Source organism: Cupressus sempervirens, chromosome 7 (assembly GCF_028749045.1).
Source record: "Cupressus sempervirens isolate cs-2001-9-10 chromosome 7, ASM2874904v1, whole genome shotgun sequence".
Taxonomy (NCBI): domain Eukaryota; kingdom Viridiplantae; phylum Streptophyta; class Pinopsida; order Cupressales; family Cupressaceae; genus Cupressus; species Cupressus sempervirens.
The window spans coordinates 830,816,763-830,844,502 of NC_143124.1; the positions used below are offsets into that span (position 1 = coordinate 830,816,763).

Here is a 27,740-nt window from a genome sequence, read left to right on the forward strand (position 1 = left end):
TAATAAATACCACATAAAATATACATTTAAATTATAATGTTTGGAGATATAAATCATCCATTTTTTAATAAATTAAAATAAAAAGATTAAGCTAGTAAAAAATTAAATAAAAAGAGATAAAAGAAATAGAAATAATTTTAGATGTAGTAAATTAAATTATAATTATTTTGTAATGGATATCTATCAACATTTCTTTAGATAGATTTATTTAAGATATCTATACTAGTATATTTTCTATAAAAAGAATATATCAATTCTTTAATGACAAATATTTAAAATGTATTAACATACATAGCTTTCAAAGTGTTTATTTAAGAGCTCCCATGAGGTTTCTTGGTGTCTTTTGTATAAGATGTATTTAAAATATCTAAGCTGATCTTGACATTTGATGAATAACTTCAGATGAATAATCATAAAAATAATAAGAAATATTCAAAAAAGTCCTAACAAATTGACCACCAATTTTAGACCCTGGATGATAGGAATGTTCTATATAATTTCCATACAAAATTAAACAATAAATTCAGTGGTTTTAGAAGAAATAAATAAATTAAAAATCTTGTTCCATATTCTGAAGGTTTAAAAAAAACTATGATAACTTTGTAGATAGTGCATTAAATAAAATAGCTAACAATTGTTAAAAACAGAATAAAATGGAGGGCTTGTGAATTCCCCATCTATAAATTTTGTTGCAATTTTTCTATACGCAGCCTCTGTCAAATGAATTCCATCCCAATTAAAATATCTTTGAGGATTAGGGCATGATCCTACTCCAACACCACACATGTGTACTGGGCTGAAATTGTAGAGTCCACCATAACCGCAACAAGTTTTGAGAATAGGGGATTGTAACCCTGCACAATTCAAATTCTCAGTTAAATATTGAAGTAACATCGAAATGTAAAGTTATGTGCAATGCGCAATGCACAGGCCGAAAAAGAACATGAACAGTTGGAAAAACAATTCTATCTTCCTTACCATTAGACCATGGATCCTTCAAAATAGAGATGGCTGCATTATAATAATCTGCAAAGACTATTGAGACATCTGGATGCTTTCTTTGCAATGCATCTACCATTCGTTTCAAGATCATGTTGCTTCTCTGTGAGAATTCATTGTAGTACTTCAAACATCCCATATCGTCCAACTCATCATCTATTACAGAAAGATACGAAGGTGAGCAACCAATGGGCAGATTATTTTGAATTAGGATCTTCCTTGCACCTCCATCATTGATCAATATCTGAAAGTAAATATATAAAATTCCATTACATCAATCAATTAAAATACAAATCTTGTAGCTAAACATTCAAAAGCATATACTCCATATTACTTTCAAAGTTTTTGGTTTCAGATCAAAAATAGCACATAGATGAAAATCTAGAATTAAAAAATAAAACATTAAGTTATGCTAATCAAATTTAATGCAGACCTTAAGTGCTTTTTGAATTTTATTTATTACTGGAACAATGAAGGTTTGCACTTCAGCTATGGATCTTCCTTGTGAAAAGGGATAGTTATAATCATTTCCGCCAATCTCTCCCATCACAAACATTGCATTTGCAAAGTGTTTATCACATTCTGCATTTGAACAATAAAATTATTTAAGCAACTATTCTTTTATACTTTTGAAATAAGAGATTTTTAATTGAGATTTAGAAATGCAAAGGATGAGGCTCTTGTATGAATCACACTATCACTCAATAGAACAGAAAAACAGGGGCAGTCAGTTTACAATCATATTACAGTTTGAAAAGTTGTAAGACAAACAGATCATAAAATACCAGATATTGATAAATGAAAAATTAAGCTGTATCATATTAATCAAACTTCATAACCTACTTAACATTGATAATATTCGACTACTATTATCATAAAATCTAAATCCTCAATAGCACTACTATTATCATAGAATCTAAATCCTCAATATCAAAAGTCTCTGTAAATATTAACAAATCATTAAAAATCTTAAATCTTTTGGCATATCAGACAGAAATGAATTCTGAACTTTGCCAAACAATATTTCATAAAATATGTTCAACTAAAATTATGTTAAATCCTAGTATGATTACAAGTTGTGAAAACAATCAAAGTTTACATTAATATGAAGTCTACTTATGAACTAATTTTTCTAAATGCTTAGTTGATAAGACCAAACATTTGATGATTTTACTTAGAGAAATGAGCAGTTTCATTACACTTTGTTGTAGCGAGGCAGATGACTGGCTCGTGTGAGCCTTCCTACTCCCTTGACAGCCATTGTGGATCTTACACTTTTTTTCTTATGCAAAAGCAAGTATTTGGCTCTCTCAATTCCTTGGTGTTTGTGTTTTTTAGTCTCAATATTCTTTGCCTCTGCTCTTGGCAACACAGTATTTTTTGCAGCTCGCACCTTCTCTCACTGCACTACCATGGCACCTATTTGTATAGGGATGTTGTGGCAGTACTAAGCACTGGAACTGTGCCTTACTCAAGACAGGATTAACTCTTCTATAGCGGCTTCATAAAGCTTTGATAGTTCTCATGTGGGTAAACACTAGAATGATATCCCTATGATTTGAAAGGTCCTATGAATAAATGACAGCTCAGATTAAGGACCTAAATCCATTTACAAGTAAAGAACAGATTAACCCATTTAGCTCCAAAGTTTGTCAGATACATTGGTAGGAAATTTTACAAGCATTTATCCCTCTATCAAATCTATTTGAAAATTGAGTAGACTACGAATGGAAGACAGGTAAATGACTCAGTGGACATCTCTTTATATGGAGGGCTTCTTCCTTGCAACTTTTCAGAACCGAAGGATAGAAACTTAACTTTTCACTCTGGACCTTGGTTCATGGGATCTCGTGTGAATTATATCTTGATCACTACTCAGTTCATTTAAATCTAATACAGGAAACTACTCTTCGGATTTTAGTTTGAATAGGAGTGCCTTGCCTCTTTAATGCAATGAGGAATTGTTGACAGTTATAGGATATATTATTGGAACATTCAAGAAATGGGCTCTGCCGAAAGATAAGAATTTAAGTGTAGCCGACATCAGTGGGCTCCATAGGTCCATAAACTTGAAATTGAAAGATAGAGTTTTCATTTGAGAAGACTGATTATGAGTCATGACTGATCTCCATTTTAATGCAACTTCCGCCATGAACATGAGCCTCTTCAATAGAATTGCCTGAGAAGAACCTAACATAATGAAGTAAAAAAACAATGGTTTCCAGAACTAATTTAGTGAAAGCATTAATTAAGCTACAAAAAATTGAATTTTTTTGTTGAAATAATTCCCCAATCGCTTCTCCATTCTCTCCCAAGATATTGCTTGATGCAAGACAGGACCTCGCTCCAACCTGCAACTTCAAAACTCAAACTTGCAATAACAACTGCAGAAATTATCCGCTTCCTTATTGACGCTTGATTCCAACAAATAAAAATAAAAATCTTATTTATCAACTCTACAAACAATTTATTTACATTATTCAGGGGCCATCAACTCTTCACAATGCCTCCCATTTCCTATATGCAGCATTACATATTTCCACACTGCCACTTTACCTCAAACTATCCTGTGCAAGCCTGTAATGTTCCTGCTATTAAAAGCTAAAACACCGTATATTTTTTCTTTCACCAAAGGTGGTTCGAACTATGGAAATTTCCCACATGCGATGATGGAATGAAGATTTAGGGTGGCAAATTGAGGGTCAAGCGGTAGCAGTTCAATGTCTGTACCATAGTTCAACTTCTTGTTCTCTAGCACTTCTCGCCGAGGCCAAAAAAAAATTTCTCAGCAAATATCGGAGAGAAATCAGTAACTTCTCGGGAAAATATCGGGAATTTAAAAAATGACTTTAATTAATTTAAAATGCATTTTTTTCACAAAATTCAATAATTAGATGCATGTATTGAGTCAGTAAATGAGTAAACAAACCCAACAAGCTGATCTAGATATATATAAATGCAATAAGTAACAAAATCGCATCCTCATGTGGAATGCCGATGTAGTCACAGACTCTGAACTCTGAAACAAGCTACAAATAGTAAATACCGAATTGTCTTCGTCAAAATATAAGCAAATACAAATGTCAAGTTCAATATGAAACTAGTCTGACTCTACATCTTCCTCTTCAATATGAAACTAGGGGCTCCAGAGGATTATTGATAGACTTGCTTTGTTCTGTGTTCAGCAGCAGCTCATAGTGAACCTAAGCAAGACTCAGATCATGGTCTTCAACTATTTGAAGACCTCGCATCTCCATTTCAGCTTCCAAGGTCAGCAGATTGAGATTGTCTCTTCTTACACCTACCTGAGGGTCAAGCTTTTCGGCCCTTGTTTCAACATGAGACCGACCCACCTTACTAGAGTGGCTAAGGGCATGGGCTCTCTTGCCCTCCTTGAGAGATAGTGCTTCCTACACCACTTCCAGGACACTAAGTCCAAGCTCTCTATCATGGACTCTCTGATTGGACCCACAAGTTCTTTATGGTGCAGTGGTATGGGGTCTGTCTCTTCTAGACTTTGATTGGGCCTTGATCGAGAGGGTACAGACACTTCTCCTCCATCAGATCATCTGTTGCCACCGTTTCACCCCACATAGTATTGTTTTGGCCGAGTTTGGAGCTCATCCTTTCCAACTGAGTGCCATTTTTGACTTGATTTGGTTCATCCATCGACTTAAAGGCTTCATGGATTCGTCAGTGGGCCAACATAGATACTCATACCTTGCTTACTACTATTCATGGGACTTAGCTAGCTCGACGAGGATGACTAGGGCTCGCTCTCGGTATACCCAGGCCACTATCTTACTGAGCTGATCAAGATTGACATTGACCATCTTCCGCCATATCAATTCTCATCGGATGCTCCTACCCACCTCCTCCCCTCTTGGTAGGAGCTGAAGGGCCATGTTAGACTCAACATTTATAGGCAGTACATCTCTATGACTTGGATCAGCCCCCTTGGTGGGTTACGCTCTCGGATGGCATTCTACTCAGAGAACTTTCTTGAGATCCGAGATGGTATCGTTGTTTGCCCCTCTTATTTGAGCTGTCATTGGTGTCATGCCCTCCGCATCACCTTGGAATCTTTTAGAGTCAGAGCCCACCGACTCCATTGCCAGACCAATCACCACTTTTCTAGAGAGGAACGTGTGTGTCGCCTTTGCACGTTATCAGAAACGGAAACAAAAACCTATTTTATCTTCAGATGTCCCATCTACTATGAGATCAGAGGTAGATTTTATTGCCTTTTCAGAGACTGCAAATCCCTTTGCTTTGTTCTATGTTCAACGTCAGCTCACGATGAACCTGAGCAAGACTCGGATCATGGTCTACAACTGTTTGAAGACCTCGCATCTCCATTTAGCTTCCAGGGTCAACAGATTGAGATTGTCTCTTCTTACACCTACTTGGGGGTCAAGTTTTTCGGCCCTTGTTTCAACATGAGATTGACCCACCTTCCTTGAGTGGCTAAGGGCATGGGCTCCCTTGCCCTCCTTGAGAGAGTGCTTCCAACACCACTTCCAGGACACTAAGTCCAAGCTCTCTGTCATGGACTCTCTGATCAGACCCACAAGTTCTTTACAGTGCAATGGTATGGGGTCTGTCTCTTCTAGACTCCGATTGGGCCTAGATCGAGTGGGTACAGACACTTCTCCATCGGATCATCCGTTACCACCGTTTCACCCCACACAGTATTGTTCTGGCCGAGTTTGGAGCTCATCCTTTTCGGCTCAATGCCATTTTTGACTTGATTTGGTTCATCCACTGACTTAGAGGCTTTGTGGATTCGTCAAAGGGCCGACACAGATACTCATACCTTGCTTACTACTCTTCACGGGACTTAGCCAGCTCGACAAGGATGACTAGGGCTCGCTCTTGGTATACCTTGGCCACTATCTTACTAAACTTGATTGGGATTGACATTGACCATCTTCCGCCATACCAATTCTCATTGGATGCTCCCGCTCACCTCCTTCCCTCTTGGTAGGAGTTGAACGGCCACATTAGACTCGACATTTATAGGCAGTACATCTCTACGACTTGGATCAGCCCCCCTGGCAGGTTACGCTCTCGGATGGCATTCTACTTCGAGCGCTTTCTTGAGATCCGAGATGGTATCGTTGTTTGCCCCTCTTATCTGAGTCACCGTTGGTGTCATGCCCTCCACATCGCCTTGGGATCTTTTAGAGTCAGAGCCCATCGACTCCATTGCCAAACTGATCACCACCCATCTAGAGAGGAACGTGTCTGCCATGTTTGCATGTTATCAAAAACAAAAATGGAGACCCATTTTATCTTCAAATGTCGCATCTACTATGAGATCAGTGGTAGATTTTATTGTCTTTTCAAAGATTGCAGATCCCTTTCGGCTTTTTTCAGTTATTCCGACCAGAGGTGCTTGGTGCTCTATCTTTGGCAGGTGTCCTAGCTTAGAGATCACACCTTAAAACTCCGGTTCCCTGAGCACTAGACCTTGGATCAGCTCATCATGGACTTCTTCCCTTCCACGACCACTTCTGGGGGTAGGAAAAAACCTCACCCGACTATTTCCAGACACACTAGATTGGTCAGACCTTGACGATGCCAGACACAGACCCTTGCTCACCCTAGCTCATATCCCTCTATATGGGATTTTTTGGTATCGAGAAACGACTGACGGTCCTTCTCTCTTCCTTTTGTTTGTCTCTTTCCCCTGTTGTGCACTCTTTTTCCAGTCACCGTTTGGTGCTCCTACTGGTTTCTTTACTTTATTGTATAGTTGTATCTTTTAGTCCCTTAGACCCTTGTTGGTCTCTTGTTGGACATTAATATCATTATCTTATCTTATCTTCCCCATCCCGGTAGTTCTAGTAAAAACTATGGAAGAGGGAGCGGGTCTAGCAGCTCTAGCCATAGCAGTCATTTGTGGTGGTGCTAGTGTTGGCGCTGGCAATGACTCCTCATCATCCTCATCCTCACTATCACTATGATCACTGTCATTGTCCTCACTCTCACTGCTCTCCTCTTGAACGTCGTCTAGTCCCACTGCAAAACCACCCTCCTCCATAGCCTCCCTCTCCAACTCATATATTTCATCCTCAGTGAACAGTGAAGGTTACTCCTGTGCTGTCCAATCACCAAAAGGATCTATGTCATCCAGATCAAGTGGCTCAGTTGTTGCTGCCATTACCTTTCTCATGTGCAACTTAAGGTTATAATGCACAAAGTCAGGGTCATTTAGGCGTTTTTGTGCCAACTTGTTCCTCTTCTTTGTGTGAATAAATTCAAACAAGCTCCAATCATGCTCACAACTAGATGAGGTACAAGGATGACATAAGATTCGAAGAGCAAGCGTTTGCAGATTTGGGACATTACCACCCCAATTTCACCAAGCATCTGCAAGATAAATATCAAAGAGTTAGAGAGCAAGATGAGGACAAGTTTCTGTTGCTTATTTATCCGCTTAACATGGATGTGAGAGACTCCAAATTCCAAATATTGTACCTGGGGTCTGAGTGTGTCTGCCTCTCTTTGCCAAGGCTGAGGAGAATAGTTTGCTTGTTGCATTCTGATACACTTCCATCTCGGCTACAATGAGGTCCTCACCGCAATGTCAAGTACTATCCTTTGCATGCATTCACTAAAGCCCTCCATGACCTCTCCATTGGGATCCACATATGATGGAGAGAAGCTGTAACATGGGTTGAGGAAATGAATGGGTTGGTGGAGCTGATTTCTCCATCTCCTATCAATAATATCCCATAAGGACTGAAATTTTAGGCTCTCTCCCCTATACTTATTTCTTATAGCTTCTTTCGCCCTATCTATGGCCTCATAAAGGGACCCCATTGGGGTTTGTTCCCCATCTACCAAGCAGAGAACTCTAACCAAGGGCTTCACCACCTACAATTGAAAAGTAGAAAACAATTATTAATTAGAGAGTAGGGTCATAAATTAATAACGAAAGATTCGATTAATAAGTACAAAAAAAATTCAACTTTTGAACTTTCCAACTTACATCCACAATTTTTGTAGCTTGATCAAAAAATTGGATGTCAAACACAATGCGTGCAACACTCTGCCCATCGGCCTTCTTTGAATAACTTGACTATAGCCATTTTGGACACACAAACATCTGCCTCAAAAGATTCATATGATGAAGAACACTTTCCAACGTTGAAAAAATTGTTGCGAATCTTGTGACTGCAGGTCTACCAACTCCTTGTCTTTGGTGTAGTCTCTCATAAGGACCCAAGGGTGATTGTAGATATATTTTGTTATCGTCCTTGCTTCCTCTACAATCGGTTTCACCCAATCCAATTTCCCTATATCCTCCAAAAGAAGGTCAATAACATGTGCTGCACAAGGATACCAAAAGAGTGTGTTATGCTTTTCTTGTAAGATCCTACCCGCTACCACATATGCCACTGCATTGTCAATTATGATTTGTACCACATTTTCAGCCCCAACCTCCATCACAACATTCTCTAGCATTCGAGCCAAAGTCTCTGCCATCTAAATCTTGTCTGAGGCATCCAAGGGTTTAAGAAATACTACTTGATCCTCTAAAAAGTTGATGATCGTACAGTTTCTTCCATCCGCCCATCCATCTGAAAGTATGGTGCAGCCATACTGTTTCCATTCTAATCTTTGCTCTTCAACCACATCTTTACCCCTAGAAACAACATCTTTCAGCAATCTACAAGCACAAAATAAAAAATGAGATTAACTTTAAGTACACAACTTTGATTAAGAAAAATTACTTTCAACAAAAACAAGTAAATAGTAAAACTATAAAACTTTAAAAGTATTAAGTACCTACCACTCAAGGCTGTAGGAGTAGGTGGCTTCTAGCCCTTTCCCGCTACCATACAACCAATCACAAAATTCAGAAAATATGGACTTGCTGCAACATTGAAGGAGAGCTTGTTAAAAAACCAAAAATCAGCACGTTGAATGTCAAGTTGCTCATGCACATCACAGTTCCATCCAGTATCCTCCAATGATGGTTGTGCTCTAGGTGTGTTTCTATGCACAAAATAACCATCAATAGAAGAGTTTTTTGGTCTACTAGAACTAGCAGATGTGGAAGTTGAGCCCAAGGACCTGCCACGGGTAGGTGTGTTCTATACATAGATCCGTGGGCCATGAAAAGAGCCCACTACCCCCTCAACTGCTTCTTCTTCATCTGTGATACCTAGTCACATGTTGTCACATCCCAATTTTTGACCTAATTTAAAATATAGCCGTTGAGGTTCACATGAAGTCAGTTGACAATTAAATTTGTTGTAATCTTGTAAAATGGCAAGATGGTTAATCATTATAATTTCATGTGAAGATAACATGCTAGTTGATTATTTATCATGAATTCATGGAATTGAGAAGGCAACTAGCCGTTATGATTATTTATAACTTGTTATGATAATATGATTTAATTGCAAAGAATTTCCTTGAAGGAAACATGTCGAAGGGGTAGAAGCAATGTCAGAAAAGAATTTGGCACAGGAGCATCACCATCACTGGGCAAATGGGTTGAGGACCTAGCGACTTGAGAATAGGATACATCTACGGGACCCGCATGAGCTATTTAAATAAGTAATTTGAGAAACATAAAATAATTGAGTTAAAATATAAAACGTACCTCAAAGGATTTTTATTTTTAATGATCTTTCACCATATTATTATAATCAATATTTATATATGTACATATAAAAATGAAATGACACCATTAAATTATAATAATTTAATATAATGGTGTCACCCCATTGATATACTTACATGAACGTATGTAAGTATATATTATAATAATAGTTGAAATTATAATCTTTCCAACTTTATCTTCCAACCTTTTATTTTGTAATGACCCATACCTGCAACTCTTCTTTAAATCGATGTGCAAATCCTAAGTTGAGGCCATATTGTAGACCAAGTGCGGGCAAAACACTTGTGCGGAGGCCAAATAGTGGTGTACGGTCAGAATGAGGGGTATACTATCAAGGCCGTACATCATGCTTGTTTGCTTAAGATTCTACATGGTGAGCAAGAGAGGGGCCGTACAGTGGCATGAACTGTGGCCGTATAGTATGATGGTCGTACGATGGAAGAGGGAAGGTCGTATTGTCAAAGGATTGATGGCCATATGCTGGTTTGGAGTGAGTTTGTGATCTATATGGGGGAGCAAGTTGACATACGGTGGGGAATGAAGATGTACAATGTGGACCAGAGACCACACCATAGGTGGGCCGTATGGTGTGAAATGGAGGCTGTATGGGGTATCCTAGGGGCCATACGATCAATGAATTCTGCACAGGAGGAGGGTGAATGTCATACGGAATGAAATACAAGACTTGTAGATAATCGAATAGACAGTAAAATGCAAGGAAAATCACAGAATGTTTTATGAAATACCTTATTCATTCAACACAAGAGAATTTGATAATAATGACTTCATCAATTTGCAAGATAATAGTGCTCCAATTTGCCAGATCCAAGCTTAGTGCTACAGGCAACGGATTAGGGTGAGGGTTGAATCCCACTGAAATCAAAAGAGTCAAATAGAGAAGATCTTTCACTTCCAAAATAGCAAACAACAGGGAATCCCCACTGGAATTTGCAGTACAAAGAAATAATCCAAATTGCATACCTAAAGACTACCTACAAGCCATGCTTAAATACCCATTAGGAAACTTTCTGAGGGTGTACAAAGATAGCCGACGGTGACACAAACTATGGAAACAAAATAAAAATGGGTCCAAGATATATTAAATCAATCGGCCCATTAACAAGGTTTAATTAAATACATTTATTTTATGACGGTGACATTACAGTCCTCCCATCGCAGAATTTGCTTGTCCTCAAGCAAATGCACATCCAGTTCTCGGTAACCTTCTCTAATCAGTTCTTACAGTTCCGAGTCAAGCACTAAGTAAATCTTTCCGTCGAAGCAAATGATGTCATCAATAGCTTTGTATCTTTCATCACATACATAGCCATCCATTAACTCACATGCAAGTGTTCTTGGAATACTCAACCAGTAGTTGGGCCCACCAATTATCCAAGGAATATGGCGAGGTCTTGACTAACTTGTTTTTACTTGCAGCATCTAGGACCAAATCTTGTTTAAAAATTGCCTCCATCTTCTTGATTGTGACTTCCCTTGATCCTTTATTTGACATTCCTCTAAGCAGCACCTTCTTGCCATTCGTTTCAAATGAAAAGTCCATCCTTTTGAAACTTTGGGTGTACTGGGCAAGAGTTTCCAACCATTGAATGCCCAAAATGATATCAGTATCAATCAAATCTATGACAAAGAAATCATCTGCCATGGTATAGTTTCCCATGGAAATTTGTAGCCGTGGGATCACATGAGTGGAAGGTAACAAGGTTCCTCTTGCACCCTTAACCTCAAAGCCTCCATGCTCAACTGCGTGCAAGCCTTTACTAGTGACCAAAGATGAATCAATGAAATTGAGTGTGCTGCCAGTATCAATCATGATTGGGACTCGTTTTTTGTGAAGTGTGTCGCGAACCTTTAAGATACCACCTCCAGTCGATGTAGTGAGGGTAGCAATAGAACCCCCTTTTTGTATCAGGGCATTTATTCTCTCCTGCTGGGTAATGTCTTCATCAATTTTTGTAGGTATTTGTCCTTCATTGTCATCAGGCATCACCTCAATGTAATGAATTTTTCCCTTCCCAAGGCAGGGAAAACTAGGTCCCCATGGTTCTTTGTAGGTGAAACAGAGTTGTTTCCTTCGGAGTTCTTGCCGAGAATCTTCATCAATTTGAGGTTTCTTCTAAACTATCTCCTTGTCCTTGTCTTCTTGTAGGGATGGTGTTGGTGTAGCTGCGTGAGATTTGGAGGAAGATGTGGCCATGTCACTCCCCTTCTTAATAGCTTCATTGAGTGCACATAGGTTGAACCCTTTGCCCAACCTCTCAAAAGCTCCCTCAGCTTATCCATGAATAACAAAATTCAGTGTCTTTTAGAGATGTCTATGACTAGAACTAACAACCTTTGGAACTTAGTGATGTAGTTGTCTACCATGCCTATTTGCTTTAGCTGAGCTAGATCTTTAAAGTTTAGCTCGAGATCTTTCCCATTGAAACGGTCAATGAGTCTTTCAGTGAACTCGGCATAAGAGGTCACTTGGTCGTGACAGAGAGTGACCAATTCATGATGCCACCACTCATGTGCCACTCCTTCCAGATGAAGTGCTACGAACTTGATTGCTTCCTCTTCGGGCATTGGATTGAGTTGGAAATAAGTATTTGCCTTTAGGACCCATGACTGTGCAGTAATGACTCCATATCAATCAAATGGTGATAAGTTTACCTTTCTGATCTTTCTCCTGAGATCATCATTAAGATAACCGTGATTCCCCCACCAGAATATCTCATTCTTAGATCAACATAGTTTTTGTAAGATATATCACCTTCCATATTCGTGCTCTGCCAATCTTCCCGAAGTTTTTCTTGCATTTCCTCAAAAGTGGGCTCTCTTCCTTTGCATGGTGCTTCCATCCTTGGAAGGAAGATGGGTATTGAGGGTTGAGAGCGAGATGGTTGAAAGTTTGTCCTTCCTGAAACAGAATTTTCGCTATGCCTATTTTGTTCTCCTGTCTTTCCCTCAGCCAATTTTTGTAGAGTATCCTACATAAGCCTTTCGGTTTCGTTGATTTGCATTTGGTTTTTGTTCAGCTCTCTTAAAAGATTCATGAGTTCTATCGTGGAATCCTGATGATCTTCCATTCTATCAATATTGTTATTTTGCCTTCTCCTTCGAGTATAAACTTGCATTCACTTCCACAGGTAGGCAGGATCAAAAGCTCTGATACCACTGTAATGACCTATACCTACAACTCTTCTTTACATCGATGTGCAAATCTTGACTTGAGGCTATACTGTAGACCAAGTGCGGGCAAAACACTTGTACGGAAGCCAAATAGTGGTGTATGGACAGAATGAGGGCTGTACGGTCAAGGTCGTACAATATGCTTGGTCACCTGAGATTTTGCACGGTGAGCAAGAGAGGGGTCATATGGTGGGATGAACTGTGACCGTATGGTGGAAGAGGGAAGGCCGTATGGTCAAGGATTGATGGTTGTATATTGGTTTGGAGTGAGTGATCCGTACGGGGGAGCAAGTTGACGTACGGTGGGGAATGAAGAAGATGTATGGTGTGGAGGAGGTTTATGCTAGGAAATGTCGTACAGTCAGAGACCGCACCACAGGTGAGTCGTACAGTGTGAAATAGAGGCCGCACAGGGTATCCTAGGGGCCATACGGTCAATGAATTCCACACAAGAGGAGGGTGAATGTCATACAGAATGAAATACGGAACTTGCAGATAATCGAATAGATAGTAAAATGCAAGGAAAATCATAGAACATTTTATGAAATACCTTATTCATTCAATACAAGAGAATTTGATAATAATGACTTCATCAATTTGCAAGATAATAGTGCTCTGATTTGCCAGATCCGAGCGTAGTGCTATAGGCGACAGATTAGGGTGAGGGTTGAATCCCACCGAAACCGAAAGAACCAAATAGGGAAGATCTTTCACTTCCGAAATGGCGAAGAACAGGGAATCCCAACTGGAATTCGCAATACAAAGAAATAATCCAAATTGCATACCTAAAGATTACCTACAAACCGTGCTTAAATACCCGTCAGGAAACTTTCCGAGGGTGTACAAAGATAGCCAACAGTGACACAAACTATGGAAACAAAATAAAAATGGGTCCGAGATATATTAAATTAATCGGCCCATAAACAAGGTTTAATTAAATACATTTATTTTATGACAGGGACATTACATATTTATCTTTCCCTTTTTTTTGTTTTAATCGAATTAAACACTTGGAATTTGAATTGGCTTATAATCTTTTTAAACTGATGGGAGCCAAGAAGTCACGGCTCGTTCCTTTATATGGAAGCCAAGATAAGAGTCGAACATATTATCATTCCATATGTTTTCCATTGTTTGGAATTCCTTTTGTAGTTTTATTTCCAAATTTCTTTAACCCGACTTCATAGCAGTATACAGTAATTTACCCCTGCAAATATCGACTAATATCTTGAACAAACAAAGCAATATCTATTCCTTTGCCATGTGAGTAATTCCGACTGAGAATCAGAGGTTGTGAGCACTAAAAGTGATGTCTCAAGCAGCTGAAGAGAGTCAAACAGAGTTCAATATCATTAAAGCATTTCCAAATCGTTAATAGGTCATTGGATTACCAATCCAATATGTTTATTTTTCTATAGCTGCCGAACCTCTTTTCTTTTCTCTAAGAGCACATTATTTTTAACTTGCTGATTAGTCAGTGCAATTTATTATGAACTTTCTTCTTACTTTCAATGTATCCCGAATCAACATAAAAGAAGTTGATTAGTATCTCTTAAAGAAGAGTTTCTAAATATAATAATAACCTGAATGATTGTTATTGATCTCAAGAACAAGTTTTATTCATGATAAAAGATATCAAGGGTAGAGTGCTCATAATCATTTAATACACCTAGGATTCACCGGCAATGTAACCAAGAAATGGTGAAGAGGTGACAAAGGGCAGAGTGCTCATAATCATTTAATACACTTGGGAAATCACCGGCTCTGTAGCCATGTATGGTGAAGAGGTGGAATAAATCTACAAGAAAGCAAAAGAGAAATCAAACATGAATAACTTAAATGAAATATATTTAATAGCTCACGCATGATCCTGTTTATTGTAATTCCCTGCAGTCAAGTTGAGTGGTGTGATTAGATACCAAGATGCTCAGTGGATGATAAGATGTTTCCTGTCTATTCCGAGTAGGGAGGGCCTTTCTCATTAGAGATTGTGTGAGGATAAGTTTGGCCCGAGGTTGGGTGGTTAAGCCCCTGACAATGTTTCCCCTCTCCACAAGATGTCGGATGTGCATCAGACAAAGATAAGCTATGCATTCAATTGTATGTTGGAAATAGGTATTTTTACTTTTATTAAGTATATGCGAGAAGAAGGTAAGATTAATTGAGTTATATTAACATTGCAGTTATTTTACACTAAATTGCGAGAGATAGATTTGTTTGATGGATTGTTATTTCAGTCTTTCATTTATATGAATATGGAATATGAGCATATCTTCTAATCTTAAGTTATTGCCATAGTTAAGAAATTGAAAAGAAATGAATGATACAATGGTATTTGAAGCCTTAATTGATTCAGTGGTATATGGAGCCCTAAATGATACAATGGTATCTGAAGCCCTAATTGATTTAGTGGTATCTAAAACCCTAATTGATACAATGGTATCTAATGCCCTAAATGATCCAATGGTAATCAATGCCCTAATTGATATAGTGGTATGTGATGCCCTAACTGACATAGTGGTGTTTAATGGTAATCATCATTTGATTTTGATATAGCGGTATTGGATGGTAGTTGTTATTTGATATTGTTATAGTGGTATTTGTGGACTAACTTGGGTGTTTGCAGAAGCATCCCTACGATGATTTCTTGGTTCAATTTCCATGGTAGGTGGATTTTAAATTCTATAGTAAATTCATTGATGATGTTTTAAGTTCTTAGTCGATCTCTTTCATATGAACAAAATTGATTTAACTATCTTCCTATGAAAATGAAATAATAATTGTATTTCTTTGAGTGTGTTAGTTGTTAATTAAGACCCGGAAAATGTGGATGTTACACATGCCACAACCCACATCATTTCATTATGAATCATGATAATTGTTTTAGCACAATCATTAGTTGTGATTGGAAAATATAAATGATTCTTAAAAGGAAACATACCTTGCGATTCGTAAATGGCTGCCCTCATGGCCAATTTTGCCCTTTCCCTTTTCAACTTCTTCTCTTCTTGGGCACTAAGCAAAGCAATCATCTCCCTTTTTATTTCCTCTGTAGTCGCATCACAGATCCTTGTGTCATGCTTTTCTATACCAGCAAGGTGGTACTTCAAACGAGATATGCCTCCACGGATTTGTTTTTCACATTTCATGCATATGACACTATTATACTTTGTTCCTTCAAAGGCATATTTCCATGCAAAGTCTCTAGCCCCTTTAGGGTGCGTGCCTATGAATCCAGATGGATATGCTACGGGACCATTGGGAGATGCTACAACTGACCCAAATGTAGAGAAACCATATTTGCTGGAAAATCGGAGAATAAAACAAAAAATGTATTAGCCTTTAGGTTTTGAAATTATTGAGAAAAACCTTATTGTTTTTGGAAAGATTACAAAAAGATGTTAGGTCTTTGTCATTACACTCTAAAACCGTAAAATGTATTAGAGAACATTAGAAATGGTATTCCTAGAGTCTTAATTAAGTTAGATGCAAGATATGCAAGTATGGGAAGAAAAAAATAAGTTTAACTCAAAAGAAGAAAAAATTGAGAAACTTACTTGTGGATCTGGATTGCTTGGAATGAGCTTTGAATCCGCTCCTAATCCGCTGGAAATTGCTACAAATCAATGCCAAACACTTAGGTGCTGCTCCAAAACCCTTCTCCTCCACCCAAGATGCCAAACACAACAAATGAAACAATGAAATGTTGTTTTTTGTAACCACAAGTTTATACTGGACACTTCCTGCGAGAAAAATCAAAGTTATCGTGAGAAATCAGCGATATATCGCCGACTTCTCACCAACTTCTCACGGAGATAAGTTGAAAATCTCGGCACCCTAATCTGGCAATAAAAACTAGAGTTTTCTCGCCGCCTAAAACTTCTCATGAGAAGTTTACTTATTGGTGATAAAACAACAATATTGTAATCTATGGTCTTTATAGTGCTTGTGAGTGGAGGTGAAACTGTCATACAGTGCACCTAAAACATACAGTGAGGCACTGCTATCAAGCCAGGATGTGTTGGTGAGAAAGAGAATGGAAGAGATGGGTGTACGGTTGAGGGTGACAGTTCGTATGATGGCATTGGTTGCATACTGTAGTACAAATGGAGTACGACATAAGATGGTAGATAAGTATTTCAGCAGGAAGGAGGTGTACGGTGGTCTGTGGAGGGCGCGTATAGTAGCACGATCACACCATATGGTAAGTATTGTGGCATACAAAATGTGTACGACGAGTTAATGTTGTCGTAAGGTAGAGAATTGATGGCCTTAGGACTTGAATGCAAGTATACTACCTTGCTAGTGAGTATAGAATTGAGAAGCATAACATTCACCCGTACAAGGAATAAATCAAACACAAAAGAATTGTAACTTATTGTTATAACAGGAATGATGTTTGCATACAAAGATGGTGCTCAGAATTGCCAGAGTCGAGAAAAGTAATCCAACAAGAAGAATAGGGCAAGCCTAATACCCATCAAAACTGCACAAACCAAATAGGGAAGATCTTTCACTTCCGAAATGGCGAATAGAGCAGAACTGCAACTGGAATTCATAGTACAAGAGAATCAATTCAAGATGCATACCTTAACAATCCCACCCAACAAACATATATATCCTATTAGAGGAGAATTCCCAACGGAGAAACTAAGTGCCAACACATGACACAGAAAACATCTACGAATAAATTAAAATAGAAATGGTCTAGAGATATACTAAATCAATCGGTCCTACATACAAAGGTCTAATATTTTATTCATTTTATGATGGGGATATTACAATCCTCCTATCCTAAAAACTGCTTGTTCTCAAGCAATTACAACACCTGATGCTCTCAAATTTGTTTGCCCTCCTAGGTGGCATTGTCAAGCGACAAATGCTTCCAATGTACCAAGATCCTTGATGGTATAGTTCCTCTGTTTCCTCTCTTGGACATCAAGAATTTCAAGAAGTTCAAATATCAGTCTCCCTTCTTCGTTGAGAGGTAGCAGATCAATTGATACAGTAATATTTTTGCCCACAACTTTCTTCAAGTAAGATACATGGAAAACATTGTAGATGCAGCTTTCCTCCAGTAGCTCAAGTTTGTAGGCAACTTTGGCTATGTGTCGAGTTATGCAATAAGGACCGTAAAAGCGCGGCCCCAAGTTTTCTTTGCCACCTACCTTCAGGATGACTGTTTGTGCGGCTAAAGTCGGAGATATACTAGATCACCTATCTCAAAACTCCTCTCAATTTGACGTTTGTCGACATACATCTTTTATTGATTTTGTGCTCGCTAGAGATTTTGCTTTAGGAACCTCAAAATGTCATGTCCTTCTTGGAGCTAGTCCTTTGCCCTTGGCACACGAGTATTGCCCAAAACCATGTCCACAAATGAGGGAGGTTCATATCCATAAAGTGATGTGAAAGGCACCATCCCAAATGACATGTGGTAAGGGGTGTTGTAACAATACTCCCCTAGATGTAGCCATTTAACCCATGCCCTTTTTTGTGATGAAACTTAGTTTTGGAGGTAACCCTCCAACCCCTTGTTCACAATTTTTGTCTACCCATTGATCTGGGGGTGATAGTTAGTACTTGGCGACAATTCAATCCATGCCAGCCAAAATAGTTATGTCCAAAAGGTGTTGATAAAATGATTGTCCCTATTGTACATTGTGTTTTGTGGCAACCCATGCAGGAGTAAAACTTCCCTAAAAAATAAGTCCACTTGTGCAACCTGGAACTTGATGGAGATGGCAAAGAATGTGCATACATCTTCAACATGTGTACCACCACAAAAATGCAATCTCTTCTATTTACCTTCGGAAGTCTAGTGATGAAATCCATGGAAATGCTATCCCACTTTTGTTCAAGTATTGGAACTGGTTGTAACAAGCCCGCGGTAATGTGTATTCGGATATATTTGGTTGACACGTTGCACATTCCTAAACATACTATAAGACTTCATTCTTAAGCCCCTTTCATGAAAATCTCTCCTTCATTTGTTTGTAGGTCTTGAGGAATCCTAGGTATCTGGCCAATGAAGAGGTGTACATTTCCTTCAAGACTTCCTATTTCATAGTGGATTCAGGTACAAAGTATATCTTGACCTTGTAGTAGATGATGTCATTAACTACCTTGTACCAGTCGTCTTGAACGTCTCCATCCATTAGCTTACATACAAAAGCGTTTTAGAGTATTCCACCAACAAGTACACCTTCCAATCAGCTGAAATTTGGGATAGTGAACAGATGGTGGGTTTTCTTGACAAAGCGTCTTCCACAACCATTCATTGTTCTTTTCTTTCACATATTCAATATCAAAATCAAAGCCTTGAATCTTACTCATTTTTGTTGTCTCTCATTTAGATCCCTTTGTTCCAAAAGTACCTTAGGTTGTGATTGGTACAGACAACGAACTTGGCACCCACTAGATATTGTCGAAACTTAGTCAAGACATGCACGGCACACATCTCTTTAGCATAGATGGAAATAACCATTCACCTTATTTGAGTTTTCAACTCTCACAAGCTATCATGTGTCGATCCTATTGCACCAATACCCTCAGCAGAGGCATCCCACTCTAGAATGAAAGGTTGAGAAAAATCTGGTAATGCAAGAACCAATCAAGTGCTCATTGCTTCCTTCAATTTATTAAAGTGTGTTGTGCTTGTTCACTCCATTGAAAAGATCCCTTCTTAGCCAAATCCGTCAATGGTGTTCTTAGCTAAGAAAAATCTTTTACAGATGTTTTGGACTAACTGCACAATTTGAAGAATCCACGCAACTCTTCCAGATTTTTTGGTGGCAGCCAATCCTAAATACCTTGAATCTTTTCTTGGTGGACCCACACTCCATATCTATTGATGAAATGTCCAAGGTATACTATTTTTTTCATCCCAAACTCACACCAGGATTGCTTAGCAAACGACAACTGTGCTTCCATTATTCTGAGGACTTCATCCAAATGTCTCAAATGCTCTTCCCTTGTTTTACTGTAAATAAGAATGCCGTAAAAAAATACCAATAGAAACTTAGGCAATAGTTTTTTTGAATATGTGATTCATGCGGGAATTTGGGCGTAACCCTTACAGCTACTCTAACCTTGCTTCTCACAATTTTGCCCTCTACATTTAGTTTATTTTTAAACACCCATTTAGCACCAATAATATTCTTATCTGATGATGGTCAAGGAACTAACTCCCAAGTGCTATTTTTCTCAATTTGAGTTCATTTTTCTTTCATTGCATTAAACCAGCTATCATTTGTCCTAGCTTCTTTGTATGTTTTAGGTTCCATTTCAGAAATCAATGATGGATAGGCTTCTTCATTATAATTTTGAACCACCTTTTCCTTATTTGAATCACATCATCTTTATTACCTATTATTTGTTGTTCAAAATGATTTCTTTTAACAAACTTAGAAGGATTCTTTTCAAAAGTATTTTCAAAAGAAATTTCACTAGCATTCTCAAAACATGTTTCATCAAAATCATTAGAAGCATTTGTTGTTGGAGTATTTTCATTAGAACCACTAGAAGTAGTAGAGTTACTTTAGGTCACAATGTTTGTGCTAACACTAGAGTACTTGTTGATGTCAATTTTGTACCACTACATAACATATAGGAATTGAATACTTGATACGGAATATCAAACACTCAACCCTCTCTTGAAAAGTAAATACTCATGAAGACATGAGAAAAACTCCAATGTTCCTTACACCTGTGGATACTAACTCAGTTATATTAATGTGATTTGTTGGTTAATCACATAGGCGGCCTTACGTTGTTCATTCAAGGATTGTCAAACTCTCGTTGTGATGATGATGATGTTTGGCTTTGCAATGTATACTAGAGTCAAATGATGTTGATGGTGATGATGGAGGGTGCACGTTCAAATGACTTATGCCTTCCTAACTTTCTTCTTGATTGAACTCTAACTACTACACTATTCGCTGCCTTACTCCTACTCCTATGAATGGAAAGATTAACAAATAGATAGGGATCAAATCTGATGAAAGCTAACCAGCAGCTCTACCTCCATAGATGCAATGATACAAGGAAAAAAAGACCAGATTACCATGCAAGGCTTCCTAACAAGCCGCTAGGATGCTAGTGGCCTAGTTTATGGATTGCTATCAAACATCCACTAATATCACCATACAACTATCCATCTATACTTACTCTTTCTTAACAACTTTCTTAAAATGAAATCTACTTTAACAACTTTAATGAAATTTAACTCTAACTATTGGAAGTAGAAACCATGCAATAACACCAAGTGTTCTTAATCACCATGCAAGTCATAACAGTGATAAAGAGAAGCAACTTTGGTATTATCTTAAGCAACAATTTTCTTCAACTCTTTACAAATGAGAGCAAATGGCCTTATATAGGGGCCAAAATGACAACCAACGATAAAGATTAAGAGGCAAAATCAACGATCCAGATCAAATCCTAGAAACCATAATTAGGGTTGCCACTCCATCGGCCAATGAGAAGATGCCACCCCATCAATGGACCAATGAAAAAAAGGAAAAGTGATAACCAATGAGAAGACACTAAAATAGTAGCCAATCAAAATAAGACACCTATCTTACCCAAGAAGGAGAATTTTCCATTGAGGCTTACATCAAATGATCTTCTAATATGATTATGCCCTTTTCTTTCATCTTCTTAGCCAAAGCATTCAACTTGGCTAGCCTGTCGTTGACTTCCTTCATGGGACGACAAGGCATGTGCTTCATCTTGAGTTCAGCTGAATCCATCATGTGGCTTGCTGCTTGCAGTGCCTTCTCATGATCCTTCTCATATTCTTTGGCATATCCGATAAAGGCATTGAGGGAGGCAAGGGTGCCTAGATGCTTCTTCCTAATGGCAACCTTCCGCAACTCATCCAATCTCGACCCAAACTTTGTCTCATTGACGTTCTCCTCTTTTATATCTTCAAAATCAAGTGCAACCCCAACATCGCTCATTATGGTTGAAATGGAAGTGTCAATGCCTGGGCTATGTTGTGCAATCTCATTTTGTATCTCTTCAAGTATCCTCAATCTAATGGTCAAGGCAACATGCCAAGACTGCACCGTACTCATTCCTCCTTCATCCACCAACTTGGTTCTCTCCAAATATCTCTCCGGTAGCCCAATTAATGCTCGTAGCTTGGGAATAGCTAAATCCTTGACTAGAAGGAAATCCTTCCACTCCCCTTCAAATGTTCTGAATTTGTCTCTAATAGCCACCAATGACCTGAATGTTGAGATAAAGGAAAGCAAGAAATTTTGCCCATTTTGAATTATAGCATTGATCCAATCCTTGACTTTGTGCAACTGAGCCGATATCTCTTCAATGTTGCTCCCACTATCTTGAGGAAGGGCTACCTGATGCAACTGTTGGATAGGCTGGAAATCTATCCAATACTTATTTTCGGCCTCCAACTTTACAATCCTCTCGTTTGCCTTCCTCAACCTTTCTCTAATCGAAACCATGCCTTCCAGGATCTCCTCACATTCCATTTCCTCTGTGATTCTTCCCAAATTATGCTCTACTATCTCATACTCCTGGGCTACAATCTCATCCACTGCCTTGCTAACCTTTGGTATAGCAATCTGAACTTTTTGATGACCCTCATCATCGCTCCTGATTACTTTTGCCACCGTTTTTGCAATTTGTTTCTATTTCTCATTATCTTCCTTTTCCACTAACCCTTGAATATCTTCAACTATTCGGATAGTCACCACCTCGCCTCTTGGCATAAGCATTTGCCTTAACCATAGTGGCGCAGTGCATCTCCCCAAATCTGGATTCGGTTCGACTAGCAAAGCATTACTAATGGCCTCAAGTGCCTGACTTATTTCCTCAATATCAATTGGCCTATCCTCTTCTTCACTAGTGATTGTCACATCATCTCCATGTTGGTTCTTCGAGAGGGTAGAGTACTCGGTACTATTACTATAACCACTTGATTCCGAATCAGACCTCACCTCTATGGAGACCCTTTTTCTATTTATATTAATCTCTTAGCTCATAGCCTCAATTATGCTCTCCCTTGACAATGTTGCATTCAGTCTCTTTGCTGGAAGTTCCTGATGTTCTTTACTTTTCTCAACCTCCAAATTTCTCTTCTTGCTCTTAACTACTTTTTGTTGCCGGCTACTGCCCCTATCTTTCTGTCCGACTGACTCTGCTAGACCTTCTTTTTCCGGTTTCATCTTCTCATAAGTAAGGCGTACCTTCCGACTTGTAATTGCCTTAACTTCCCATTGTACCACGACTCAGTGTGTAGATCAATTGTCTTTGTAACTGTCTCTAACGAAGGATCCTAATGATCATCCCAATCCACTAGACCCAATTCTATTCCATCCACTGTATCATAGTCTTCTCTTAGCACATTTTCATCATCTTCCAGTTGATCGGGAATATCAAGGCCTCTCCATCTGATTGCCCTCGTCATGCCCACTGACAATCTTGAGAAACCTAGCTTCCTCACATGAAAGTCATCCTGTGCATTGGCCCAAAAATCTTCTATACTAGTAATATGTTTGAATGTGTTTTCGTGAGATGCCTTAATAAGACCATTAAGATCGAATCCCTCTCTTCCTCTATACCATCCTAGATGATATCACTCTAGCTCCTTCTTCGTAGCTACAAAGGCAACACGATTGGGGCAAAAATATTGCCTATTGCAAATGAGAAGGTAATCCATGTCTCACCTTTGAGTTTCATCATTTTTTCATAATGCTCAAGTTGCCTAGCCAACTCCATCAAAACTATCTTGTCAGGTGGGTACCTTGGAAGTCTCTTGGGACAAACTGTACTTCCTGCTACTCTAATATATGTAAATTGTGGAAATTGGATGAACCAACTCCCATACTTCTTAACTTTTGCTTCCACTTCTAATGAGAGTCGTCTAGCAGGTGTCCCTTGTAATATCCTTACCGTCTTCATGGAAAAGCCATCATAAAACATCTATAATCTTTGGTATTGTGCAAATGAAGCTGTGGATAGCACTCATGCACCAAACATTGGCCCAACCCATTACCAATCACTCCTAAGGCCTTAAGTCCGAGATTTTCATATAGTCTCGCAATCAGATAGAAAAGAGAGGATCCTATATACAATTGCTTTTGATTTTGCATTGTCCTAAGTTGCAACTCTAGATTTTCACTTATAATTCTAGCCCAATCAAATTTTCTCTTTCCATTTTCAATTTCATCAATAAAGTAGTACATCCAATTCTTGAATTGCATACCTTGAGCCATGCCCATGATTCGGCTGAGAAGCACAATGAGGTCGCCATACTCCGATTTGAAATCTGACCTAGTGAGCTTTGATGACTTGGTAACTCCCTTCTTGCCCTCGTGTAACCAATTCTTCTTTAGATGAATGAAGTACACCTCATGGTTACCCTGAAAGAACTTGGTTGTTTGATTCATCATTACCACTATCATGCCTTTATGCTGGGGAATATTGAATACTTCTTCGACCACTTGTCCACTGATGTTAGCCAACACTCTCTTCCCTTCATAAAAAATGATGGACTTGGTCACAATATCAAACCAGGATGCACATTCCATTACCGATTCCGAACAAGGCAAGGTAGGAGTGAAAGCCGCCATGTGTACAATTCCACTCTTGTAGATCTTCTTTGCCATGGGGGATTGTCCTTTCTTCAATCTATCTTTCAACTATACCATGTTCACCGTGCCGATATTGGTATCACTTATTCACCTCACTTTTGAGAAGAAGGTGGTCTTAGGCATCATGTCTTCCTTGTCTTTTTTGGTATTTGCTCCCTTTGGGTTCTTTCTTGCACTAACATCCACCATCCTAAACACTTATTTCTGCCCCTTTGTTCTAAATGATATGGACTACACTTATCAATCTCCAACCTTCTTTCTATCAATAGAATCTAGCTTATTTCTACCTCTTCAAGTCCTATCTCTACACTTATCAATCTCCAAACTTTCAATCCTAGGGGTAGGACTACCACTTATTTCTACCTCTTCGTTACCTTAGGATGGAGTACACTTATAAATCTCCAAACTTCAATCCTAGAGTGGTCTAGCTTATTTTTGCCTCTCCAAGTGTCCTGTCATAAAATCTACACTTATATATCTCCCAATTTCAGCCTACCAATAGAAATGATGAAGTGGTGGATTAGTAGTACAAGAAGAAGATAAGGAAAACAAACCAAGAAAGAACAAAGAATAGAATCTGCCTTTAAAACCAATCTTCACCTCTAAAAATGAATAGAATTTTACCTTAAATCTGCCTTTAGCAATAATTGGACCTCTTCACATTCAGATCAGATCTCGGAAATTTCAATCCTCCAACAAAATATGATGCCCTAGCAAATGAAATGCTTGCAAAAATCTGCTCATGCCACTGAATTTTGACCTTGCCAAAATTGCCCAATTTGAAGGAAATCGCTGCCCTAGGGCATAAAAATCTGCTCTAAATCAAAATTTCAGTTCTCCAAATTCAACCAAAATTGCCAAAATTCAAACCTTAAATCACATTACCCCTGCACCAAATAAAATCATCAAAGTTGGAAGGAGAAATCACTGCCAAATATGCAGATATCAAACTCCAAAAACGTTGCCAATCTCGCAAAAATCAGGCCTTTTCACCACAAATTCAACCTAGGGCAGAAATCGTCCAACTTAAAAAAAAAAATCAGAATTGCTCCTCCAAATCGCCCTAGGGCAGAAATTGCTCATCTAAGGAGAAAAAAAATTGTTGCCAATCAATGGAAAAAATCAGACTTCACAAAATTGCCCTAGCTGGAAATTTGCCCAACTTGAAGAAAATCGCACATCCAAGGAGGAGGAGGAGAGAAGGAATGAGGAAATAAGAGGGGGGGGGAAGCCCCTCTCATACCAAACATTTTACCTCTCCAAGTGGGCCAACCTGCCAAGTGGGAAAACAAAATTAAATTAGTACTTTAATTAATGGCCTAGATTTAAATGCAACATTAAATTGACTTAGCTCTATAGTGAAATTGGCCTATTTAATTGCCAGTTTGATCTAGAATTACAAAATAGAAACAAAGTAAGCCTAAGAGATGTCAAATTTTTCATTTAACAACATTTTGGTAATTAAAATATCATTAAAATCAAATCTAGCAAGCCAAAATCAATTTTCAATTCCAAAATACCAAATTTTCTCTAACATTTCTAAAATCGTCTAGGCAAAATTTCAACCAAATTAATGAAATTTTGCAATTTAATCCAATTTCAATTTTGCAATACAATTTGAATTTTAACACAATAAATCATTTTCCTAGCACTCGAAATTCAAACTCTAAATCCAATTTCATTATCAAAAAAAAAAATTACAAAAAAAATTCAAGATTTTCCAAAACGACCAAATCTAAAATTCATTTTGAAAACACTCAGTCATATAATTATATCAAATTTTCAAAATCCATCTAAGTCCAAAATTTGCAATTTTATCCTACCAGATATCGTTTTAATCATCGAAAAAAGTTGTTGAAACTTGTTAGGCCTAAGGATAAAATTACATATTCTGAAAAATCAAATTTCGCACTGGGTGAAAACAAACCTAATCTCTTTCCTGGCCCGAAGGCATCCAAGGTGTAAAATTTTCAAATTGAAAACCTCTGGACAACTCCAAATTTTGCTAAGGCAACCGAAAAAAAAGGGGGTTCTCGAAATTTTTGGGGCAATGGTGTGAAAACCTCACAACAGTACTTAGCTACACAATGACCAATCTTTCCACAATTAAAACACTTCATAGGTGATTTTCTTTTTTTACCAAACCTTTTAAACTTCTTAACTAGGTTTACCAATTGTTCTTCTAGATCTTCTAATTCTGAATTTGTGTCTTTCTACTTTATGGTTGCCTTAAAGGCAACTTCCCTTCTTGTTTCTACATCACTTGCCATTCTCATCTCATAAGCTATTAGAAGACCATGCAAATCATCAATTGTAATCTTAGTATGATCTTTGGTTTCCTCAATAGCAAATTATTTTGTGTTATATTTAGAAGGTAAAGAATGTAAGACCTTTTGCACAACAATTGGTTCTTTTATCTTTTCTCTTAAGCCTTTAATTGCACTAACAATTTCATCAACTCTTAAAAGATAATCAGCAATAAATCCTTCATTTTTTATTCATCGAACCTAGCTTATATGTATGAAGTTTAGCCTATTTTATCTTATCATCCCCTTCATAGGCATTTTTCAACTTTTCCCATATTTTCTTGGCTCTTTTACAACACATGACTTTAGTAAATTCAGTATTAGCTAAACCACACAATAAGACATTTCTAGATTTAGCATCATTTTCATAATCTCTATTATCTATAGGATCAGTTTGTTGGCCCCAATTTTAAACTAACCAAAATTTGAACTTTCGCCAATCCAAGTTTTATGCAATTGATTAAAGTTATTCCAAGGTTGGTCATTATGTGATTTCAGTCAAAGACTTTCACCATGATTCTTCTAGGAAATGGGTTGACATATCTCTTATCTTCACAGAACATTGCAGTCATCACAAGCACCTAAGTCTAATTGGTCAAATGTAACCTAACGACAAGTTTTTGAAATATTCAAAATTGTTGATCTTATAAATTCCACTAAATGTAGGCGAGTTAAATTACCATGCCAATATACTCCATCCACTCACATCATGGAGTTGGGCAAAATTGGACAAGTTTACAAAATCTACAATGAATTCTTATTATGAAGGGTGAGTTGTTCCATCATGGTTTTGGACAGTTGATAAGAATTTCTTTTTAAGAGGTGGAAAATACTAATGAATAAAATAAAATAATACAAAGTGGTATTGTGTTTGCTCAAGTTTTTCCAAGGTTCACTAGTTTTCCACATTTGCAAACTAATCTTTTTGCGGCTTTGTATCTTTGTCAAGAAGCATAATAACAATCATAAGTTGGTCAA

The 27,740-nt window shown here is 38.0% G+C and overlaps 1 protein-coding gene across 2 annotated transcripts in view; it reads right to left on the reverse strand.

Annotated features, from left to right (window-relative positions):
• Positions 1-476: 476 nt before the first annotated feature.
• The window catches only part of LOC149549956 (GDSL esterase/lipase At5g45910-like), a 245,468-nt gene continuing 218,204 nt past the window's right edge, over positions 477-27,740 (reverse strand). The window contains exons 6-8 of one of the 2 annotated variants that reach the window (XM_089793156.1): positions 1,433-1,581; positions 979-1,243; positions 477-854 (exon numbers count right to left, since the gene is read on the reverse strand). In XM_089793156.1, the coding sequence (XP_089649282.1) occupies positions 628-854; positions 979-1,243; positions 1,433-1,581 (641 nt within the window). In that variant the 3' untranslated portion in view covers positions 477-627. The remainder of the gene's footprint in view (positions 855-978; positions 1,244-1,432; positions 1,582-27,740) is intronic. The other variant, XM_089793157.1, reaches the window with a different exon arrangement.